The sequence below is a fragment of the Gavialis gangeticus genome, unplaced genomic scaffold (genome assembly GCF_001723915.1).
Source record: "Gavialis gangeticus isolate Ggan-Ray unplaced genomic scaffold, GavGan_comp1, whole genome shotgun sequence".
Lineage (NCBI taxonomy): Eukaryota > Metazoa > Chordata > Crocodylia > Gavialidae > Gavialis > Gavialis gangeticus.
Window position 1 is genome coordinate 109,390,537 of NW_017728992.1, and position 10,002 is coordinate 109,400,538.

At 42.9% G+C, this 10,002-nt stretch overlaps 1 protein-coding gene across 1 annotated transcript in view; it reads left to right on the top strand.

Annotated features, from left to right (window-relative positions):
- ASXL3 (additional sex combs like 3, transcriptional regulator) overlaps positions 1-10,002 on the top strand; it is a 232,441-nt gene that overhangs the window by 96,644 nt on the left and 125,795 nt on the right. The window contains exons 4-5 of the mRNA XM_019526804.1: positions 545-653; positions 1,991-2,102. Of these exons, the coding sequence (XP_019382349.1) occupies positions 545-653; positions 1,991-2,102 (221 nt within the window). The remainder of the gene's footprint in view (positions 1-544; positions 654-1,990; positions 2,103-10,002) is intronic.

Genomic DNA, 10,002 nt, shown 5'->3' on the forward strand with positions numbered 1-10,002 from the left:
GTGTGTGTGTGTGTGTGTGTGTGTGTGTGTGTGGTAACTTCTGTTTGCCAGGTCAGGAGAATGCTGCCCGTGGTAACTATATTGCTTGTAATTTTAAATGTGTTCTTCCTGGGCTCTTTATTATTATTCTTTTGTTGCTTTTCATCCTATGGGATACAGCCGCCCTTGAACTTGGTGCTGTTTTGATCATTCATGTGCAGCAGCCACATTGTCTGTAACATTTTTAAAATGAGGCTTATGGTGTTATTTATGAAGTAATTTCACATAAATATTTGGACTTTGGTTCCTTTACAATGTGGAGCTGGTTGCTCTATGAAGAAAATCATAATTATAATTTGCAGACTTTTTGCCTGAAGCCTTGGGGACAGATGCATATGATTAAGTTTGAAACTGGCCTGTTATTGTAATGTAGATGTTTTCAGGGTTGGGAGAATTTTAAAAAAAAGCAAGGCAAGCATAAGTTTAAAAAATAGACAGAGGGAATACTTTTGCAAAAGGCACTCGATCTCAGACTGCTTTATTTTTGCACGTTTTTATTTTTCAGTGGAACCTCTCCATTAGCTTGTCTGAATGCAATGCTTCATACTAACACTCGTGTAGGTGATGGAACATTCTTCAAAATCCCTGGGAAGTCGGGACTGTATGCTCTCAAAGTAAGTTGAATTTTGTATATGGAAAGTACACAGTGCTATTAATCCACTTTATGAATGTCTCAATAGATATAAAGGTAAACAGATTAGATTCTTTGGGGAGGAAATGACTTGAAAGTCCTCCTAAGTGCTTTCAGATGTCTTATAAAAGGATTTATAATGAAAGCAAACACTGAACGTTTTATCTTAGAAAGAATATACATGTTCTTGAATTTGGCATATGGTAAAAAAAAGCATGTTTTAGTTTAGCTAAAATGCTGCTTTTTCTCAGTTGTTAACAGAAAGGCCTTTGTTTTATAAGCAGGGAGCTCAAGAGGATTGCTGACTTTCTCATTAAGTAATTGTATTAATGTTTGGTTTTGGGGGTTTTCTTTTTGAACAGTAGAAGAATGTTTCCAAGTTCAGTATAAATAGCTTTTAAGTTATAGGTCATAATACTGTTTTTAATTGGAAATATAATTACAGCAATAAAATCCCTACTGATTTGATATTAATGTTTTCCCCCCGCCGTGTGTGTGTGTGAGTGATTTTGTGCTGGGAGAAAATTTTCTGGCTTATATATGATCAAACTTCAGTGGCTTCATATTGGAGCAAGGGAGGGTAAAATATAGGCAAGAAAACAATGATGTTGAGAATACATGTTCTACAGACTAGATTTGGTTTCTTGAAATTTCATATGAAATCTTTTAATATTTATAGTGGACAAATTGTGTTTTGGATTATACTTAGAAACAACAAACGCAGTATAGTTAATCTTGGTCCTAAGAACTAAAGGGGTATATTTTTGATTTAGCTAATGAATTTCAGAAGCACCATTTTCTCATTTACTAAACCAAGTGTTTTTTGTTTTATTTAAAGTCTGGAGACATCTTTGGCTAAAATCCAGGTATTCTCAATTATTCCCATGGCTTATGAGTTTCAGGTTGTTACAGCTATTGGAATTCAGGAAACAGACATAGGCGAAAGACAAACATTAAAGGATTTGTGTTTCTCCTCCCTCACTAAGGATATGTTACAATTTTTAAAAGCCAAACAATTCTGTTTCTACCACATATATATAAAGGGCATTTTGATTAATAACTTTGTATAGAAGCAGAAACTGTGACCTTATAAAATAGCTCTTTTTTGCATTTTTTTCACGTTATCTCACAAAGGCGTAAATGTCATATTTTACTTCTTTCCCTACAGTAACTCTCATGTAGAAAGCATGACATGTTTTTGAAATGTAGATACCCAAATGTGTTGGACCAAATTATCTTCAGGGAAGCATAACTAATGTAATAATACTTTTTCATTGGTGATTATAGAGATTTCCCCCCTTTCCTACTTATAAATTTCAGAAAGAAGAGTCAACTTGCCCTACAGATGGAACATTAGATTTAGGATGTGAATCTGAGTTAGATGGCACTGAAATGGCAGAGACAAACAATAATAATGGAGAAGAAAATGGAGGTGGGTATTAATTTAATTTTATACAACTATCTATGGAGAGAATGTATACCTGCCTGTTATTTAGTAATTTAATTTTGGTTATTCATGTTTTCAAACTGAATTATACTTTTTTTCTTTTGCAGTTGAGAAAAATATTTTTGAGTAGCTTCCTTTCAGTTTTGTCCTTATAAAGGAGCTGGGGCCAGATGGAAAACATGGCTCTTTTTTTGTTTATAAAAGACAAACATGTAGCAAGACAATTTTGTACTATTTTTAGCACTCTGGTTAGAACCATGTTTAAATATTCATCCCCACTATTAGGTTTAGGGATGCACCGTGAAGGATGTTTTGGGCCAATACTGACGGCCAATTTATTAACGAGCCATATTGATCAATTACAGTTCGATTGCTGATATGCAGCTTCCAGCTGGTAATTCTGTTGCAGGTGAAGAGGTGGAGGGGAAAGAAGGGGCATGGGCAGCAGATCGAGCCCCCCTGAGGTGAGGGAGAGAATGGGGCTGGGGCAGGGGCTGCCCAGCTGGGGTGGGGCAGGACCAGAGCCGTGTGGCTTCTCTGGGGAGCACAGGGAAGGGTGGGGTGGATCCCACCGCTGTGTGCACCCCTGGGGGACCTGGAGGGGTGTGTGTCCCCCAGATCTGTGTGCAGGGCTGTGGGCTGGGGCTCGGAGCAGTGCTGGACTCTTCCTGGTGGGGCTGGCTAGCCTGGGGCTGTGTTTGGGGTGGGCAGTGGTGGTGCTTGTGTCAGGGGGAGGGGGCGCTATGAGATTGGCTACAGCCACCCTAGAATTCGCTCTAGCTCCCCCTCCCAGCGCCACTGATGCCGACACCAAGCACAAGACTGGCCCCAGCCTGCAGCAGCAGCCTGCCCTTGTCCTGTGCACAGATCCGGGGGCCAAATGGCCCCCGTGGCTCCCTCAGGGGTGCATGTAGCGGCAGGAGCTGCCCTCCCCCCATCCCTGCGGGCCCTGGACAAGCCTCTCACGGCTCTGTCCCATGCCTCATTGTGCCCCAGTTGAGCAGTGCCAGCCCTGCCCCACTCCCTTTCTCACCTTGGGGGCCTTGATCTACCCTCCCCCCATGCCCCTTCCCTCCTTGTACCCCCTCCCCATAACAGACTTACCAGCCAGCTGGTGCTCTCCAAGCTGCTGGGTTAGCCGCTTGCATGCTGTGGCTGCACTGCTGCACACAGCATTTATCGGTGACATTATCAGTCACATTAGCCAAAAAAAGCTGATTGCCGATTATATCAATTTTCCTTTTGTTGGTGCTGATCTGATATGGACCTATGTATGGGTGCACCCCTAATTAGGTTATTGTTTTTCTTCTTAGCTCTTAGTCCTGCGGTGTGTAAGTGGATCAGTGGGAGTCTATATTACCAAATATTGCCACTTAACTGACTCTTGATAAATAACTGTGAATACTATAAGCGTTAAAAACTAATGAGGGAAGCATTTACATTATGCTTATTTTATAGTGTAATGGAACTTTATAGTACTGTATGCTGCTGAAATAGACCTTTTTGACATTTTCTGTCTTCTGCCTTCTCTCTTGGATCCTGTCCTACAAGTAAACTACTACATTTTGGAGCTACAGTAAGTGTAGCGGGGGTAGATGAATAGCATTATTTAGACTTCTATAATGTGTGTGAGTTCTACTATTCAGATAATATAGGGGAGGCTCCAGGATGCTCCTAAAGAGCATTAGGGCCCCAATCCTGGGTATAAAAGACACTGATTCATGTTCTGGCTTTGCCATAGACTTCCTTTGTGACCTTGGACCAGATACTTAGCCTCTTTGTGCATCTCAGTTCCGTATATGTAAAATGAGGATACTACTGCTTCTGTACTTCATAATGGTTGTGCTAGGACATATATGTTAAAAGAGAAGACTGGGGGGATTTAATAGCAACCTTCAACTACCTGAAGCGTGGTTCTGAAGAGGATGGAGCTAGACTATTTTGGGTGGTGGCAGATGACAGAACAAGGAGCAATGGTTGCAGCAAGGCAAGTTTAGGCTATATATTAGGAAAATTTTTCTCAGTAGGAGGGTAGTAAAGTATTGGAACAGGTTACCCAGAGAGGTGGTGCAGTCTCAATCTTCGGAGGTTTTTAAGACCTGGCTAGACACAGCCTTGGCTGGGGTGATCTAGTTGGGGTTAGTCCTGCGTTGAGCAGGGGGTTGGACTAGATGACCTCCTGAAGTCCCTTCCAACCCTAATTTTATATGATTCTATTGTACGGTGTTCATATTTTAGTGCCAGGATGCCATTTGTGTACCCAAAGTAGCTGGCTAGCTAGTGCAATGTGAATCTAATAGTGATGTGCATGAACAGTAGTTAGATTGTAGAGGTTGTATACTGTTAAATTATTCTGTTTTACATTCCCTTGATTTGAAGTTTTGTGTTGGGTACATTGTGTCCACCAACTTTGGCTGTATACAGTGTATAAATAAATAAATGGCATTTTTAGCATTTCAGCCATCTCAGACCTAATGCCTTTAGACAAGGTCAGTGCTGCCCAACTCCTCTAGCCTTATGGGTCAGGTGAATGGCACAGGACCAGTCTGCAGGCTAGATCTGCAGCTGTATTATCTGGCCCATGCAGGTAGAATTTGGTGAAGGCAGTGTTAATTGTTGTGGCTCCTGCAGCTATAGCAGCCACCACTCCTGTCACCAAATTTCTAGCTCTGTGGGCCAGATATGTAACTCCAGGATCTGGACCTGGCCTTCAGGGCTCCCTATCATTCTGGAAATGTGGCAGCAGATTGAGCAGTGGAATTAATTGCCATGTCTCCAGGAGGTACCACTGTTTGCCTGTGGATGACAGCTCTGTGGACCATATCTTGGTCACTCTTGGATTAGGTAATTTGCTAAATCAAACTAAATAGGCTAAATGAGGTGGAGACAGTATCTAGAAATGTTAACCCCTGCGCTTCAATAGATAATCATGACCCTGTTTAAAAAGCTTTTATTTTATCTTCTGTTTAGCTTAGCTGTTTGATTCCGTCTCAGAGGCTTGAGGAAAGATACTGTGATACCCAAAAGTTTGCCTATGTCTAGATCAACCATGCAATTGGTCAAATAAAAGATATCACCCACAAGCATCCTTGCCTTTTACATAAGGAATGAAATAATTGGGAACAGAAAAAGGAAATTGGTACTAATGACTATAAATGACCAGTTATGGAAAGCAGACCATGGATAAAGGAAGTGAAGTTTGACAGTGAAAGCTGTATGATCAACAACAGTTAGGATGGTAAGGATTTTTTTAATATTAAGAAGAAAAGACACTCTTGCAAAGGCATACATCTATTACAACATAGGAATAATAAATTGTCAGCAATGGCAGAAGCCGCAGGTTCTTTATTTGTGAAGAAGCATGAGGATATTTTAACAGTTTATAATGATAAAGAAATGCTTCATATTCCAGTAGCTAAAACTAAGCATTTTTTTTAAACTTTGGGGCCTGATGATTTACATGTAGAAGTTGAGGACACCCACCCACTTACTGTCTTGGAGGACTTCAACATCCAGGCTGAAGTCGGCTCTTCAGGTCTGGAATAAAACTGAATGGCATCTATGTCAACTGTGGTGCATTTTCTTACAGTATGGGGGACAACTGATGAAGTGGGGCACACGTTCGACCTCACATTTTACACCAGTGTAGAGACAGAAGCTTATTGCGGGTATTGTCCAGAAACATTTCTCATGGCTGGACCACTGCCTCCTAGAAGTGCAGGTCTTTTTCTTCTGTCATCTCCATCAAGATGGTGGACCACTAAGGCTGCTTTGGTTCCAGAGATTTATGGAGTCGTTGGGTTTCCAGCACTCTCTAAAGGACACTCCCACTGACCTTGGCAGCTACTCTCATAGTCATATAGTCATAGAGAAGTGGGGCTGAAAAGGACTTCCTGAGGTCATCATGTCCAGCCCCCTGCCTGAAGCAGGATCATCCCTATCCAAAACATCCCATACAAACCATAATCTATACTCTGTGTAAGACTGCTGTCAGTCTTGACGCAACACAGACCTAACACCCTGACCAGCCACAGGTAAAGCAGGGGAACCACAGCAGCCAATGTCCTGCTTCTAGAAAATGTTGTCAGTATATACTCAAGAAGTCGTGGGTAGATGTCCACTACATTGCAACTGACTGCCCTCATCCCTACAAACTGGATCCTTATGTGGGGACCCAGCTTGGGGGGAGATTGGGGCCACTGTTGGTGAGGGTTGTCAACAACTCCCTTTGGGAAGGACAGGGTGCCAGGCATTCTTAAGTCTGATTGCCTGCCCCTACTTAAGAAACCAGTGCTTGATGCTGATTCCCAGCCAGTTATGGGCCTGTCCTCAACCTTCAACCAAATGCCATCAGTTTCATGGACACTTGTCACTCTAACATTCACTCTGGATATAGCAGAGGGGCTGCATTTGTGGCCTTGGTTGATTATCTTTGCCTGGAGATTGACAGGGGAAATTATGTCCTGTTCTTACTAGACATTTCAGTCACTTTTCATAGAGTTTGACCATGAAGTGCTGATAAAGCGTGTATGTCTCTTAGTAGGTATTCATGAGATTGCTCTAAATTGTTTTTGCTCATTCCTAGTAGGTGGGTTCCAGACAGTAGTGATGGGCAACTTCTTGTCATTTCCTCAGGGCTTTTCCTTTTGAGTCTCCCAGGGGTCCATCTTTTTACCAGTCTGATTCATTTAGTGTATGAGACTGCTGGGCAAGATTGCACAGAGATTTGGAGTGAGGCGTCATCAGTTTGCTGGTGGCACTTAGCTCACTTTCTCCTTCTCTTTTGACAGTGGTCCCATAGTTTTGCTCCTTTCCCCAGTGTCTGGCTGTAGCTGGGGACTTGGATGTGGGTGAGCCAATTGAAACTGAATCCAGACAAGACAGATGATGGTGATGGCAACACGGCTTGACTTAAGCAGGATTGGAACACTTATCATTAATGGGATTCAGCCTCCCTTTGTCACTAAGCTTAATAGCCCTGGGGTGCTCCTGGATTCTATACAGTATCTGGATCTCGGGTATCACTGGTGGCTACAAACACCTTTCACCAACTTGGTAATATTACCAGAAATAATATAAGATTATTGTGCGTGCATGCAGGTAGAATATGACAAAGGCAAAAGCACATTTTGAAATGCAACTAGCAAGGGACGTAAAAGGCAGTGTGTTAGAAGTATGAGAAAAGCTAAAAAAAAAAAGTGTTGGGCCCTTCTTTAATGTAGAAGACAGTCTAGTAACTTGTGATATGGAGAAGAATAAAGTATGTAATGTCTTTTTTTTTTTACTTCAGTGTTCATGAATATAGTCAACTATAAGATGATGAGTACAGTTGGCAACAAAGCTAGGGAAGAAGACGAACAATCTGGAGTAGCGAAAGAATAGGTTAGGGATTACTTAGAGAAGCTATGCTTTCAGGTTGGCAGGCCCAGATGGGATGCACCCTTGGGTACTAAAGGAATTGGCTGAGATAATTTTAGAGGCATTGGCTTTGAATACCTGTGGAGGTCAGGTGAGGTCCTGAATGAATGGAAAAGGGGAAATATAGTGCCCAACTTTAAGAAAGGGAAGAAGGAAGATCTGGGGAATTACAGGCCAGTCAGTTCCTGGAAAGATCATGCAACTGGTCCTCTAGGAATTTATCTTGAAGCACGTAGAGAAGAAGAAAGAACAGCCAGCGTGGATTCACCAGGAGTAAGTCATGCCTGAACAATCTGATTTCTTACCAAGATAAGGTGACAGGCTCTGTGGATAGAAGGAGAGCAGTGCATGTGATATACCCTGACTTTAATAACACTTTTGATATTGTCTCCTATGACATTCTCATTAATAAGTTAGGGAATACAGACTAGATGAAAGTACTGAGGTGAATACATAAGTAGGTGGATCATCATGCTCAGGGGTCCTGGGTAGGGAGCCAGCAGAGAGTTGATAACCGAGCATTGAGTTACACAGCAGGGAGTAACACATGGAGTTGTTAGCATTCGTCAGCCCATCAAACAAAACAAAAGCCTCTCTCATTAGTTCAAGCTCTTCATAAACAACTTTTTCCAAGGAAGGAATGGAGAGACATTACCAGGTACTTGTTGATTAGCTCCAAAAAGCCCTAAGGAGACACTGTCCTATCTCCCACAGCATGCACTGTAGCCAGCATGTGGTATGCTAGCTAATGCTGAGAGGTATCTGTGTAAAGCAGAGGGGAGGGGGAATCGCTGCTTCAGCAGGAAGTGGTGGTGGAGGGGATGGGTGAGCAGGAGGAAGCCAGGCAGATGCTGCTGTACCTGCAGTCTCTACTGGAACTCTAGCCAGGAAGCAGAGGGGCAGGGCCAGCCCTGCTGTGGAGCTGAGAGCAGAGCCCCACCCAGGGCTACAAAGCATCTGGGATGCTGGAGGGCTCTGATTTAACTTAAATCAGGACATTGCATAAACCGGGTTGACCCAAATCAGTTAAGTCTGATACTACATTCTCAAACCGTTTCAGCCATTTTCAAACTGGTCTATATGCACTAGATGTCTGTTTGGTTACAGGTTTAAACCAGTTTCCTGATCACTTAAACTGGTTTATTTGTAATATCTGTCCCTAGCCTAGGGCTGCAGGGGCTGGACTGACTCCCAATAGCTTTCCAGGCCCAACTCAAGGTGCTCGTTTTAACCTGTAAGGTCCTAAATGGGCTGAACCTTATGTACTGAAGGGATCACCTCCCTTATGCCCCATTGTAACCCCTAAAGTCAGGTAAGACCAATCTCCTGCAAGTATTAGCAATGCATCAAGTCCATTTGGTGAAAACACATGGGAAGTTGGTCTCAGCTGTAGCTCCTCAGCTCTGGAACATGGTATCTTTTGAGGGCTTCCAGAGCCTGACCCTGGACATATTCCAAAAGTGCTTGAAGACCTTCCTATTTGGGAAGGTGTTTAGGAAACAAAGCTAAGCTGAGCTAAGATGGGGGTGAAGGGGGAGCCTCTGTTTTATTTTGATACTTTTGAGCTGCCCTTTAAGATGTTTTGTTCTCCTGTTTTCTAAGTCAGGGCTTGCAGCCCTAAAGTCTGTGAAAGCGGCTGGCTCTGGTGGAGTAATCCCAAAGTTCCTTAGGAACCTGGGACCATTCTCATGGAATTGGCTTGTGAATCTTTTCACTAATATGCATATCACTGGTTGCCTCCCTAAAGAGTGGAAAGATATGAAAGTCATTGCAAGCCTGGAAAGTTTGCTGATGACCCAAAAGGCTATAGGCCAATTTCTCTTTTGTCCACAGCTTGTAAACTTGTGGAGTGGTTAATCCTTGCCTGTCTGAAACCTGCCCTCAGAGGTCTGTCTTTTCTCCGATCCTTTCAATCTATACACCAGTGACATCCTGCTGACAACATTGTGTAAATTTATTTATGCTGATGGTATTGCATTAAGCACACAAGCTGATTCTTTCAAGGCAACAGAAAAAGTCCTTAAGAACAATCTGCACACCCTGGAGAACTATTTCCAAACTTGGCACTTGAAACCTAATGCAGCTAAGACAGCCATTTCCTTGTTCCACTTTAACAACACTCAGGCCAATGAAAAGTTAAACATACCTTTTTGTGGAACTAAAATAATGCATGAAAAACATCCACGGTACCTTGGAGTCAGTCTAGATCAAGCTCTCAGTTACTGCCAGCACCTTGAGATTACTGGCAAAAAGACCGTGATGAGGGTAAATGTAGAGAAGCTTGCTGGAACATGTTTTGAAAATGATGCTCCTGCCCCCCCCCCAACCCCCTTTCCCATGTCAGCGGCACTGCTGCAGGTAGAGGCAGGGAAGGGGTAGCATGGTGTGCCTGCCTGGCACTCCACATTGCTCTGCTTCTCTGCCAGACTGCATTTTGCACCCCTACCTTTCTGGGATGCTCATTTTA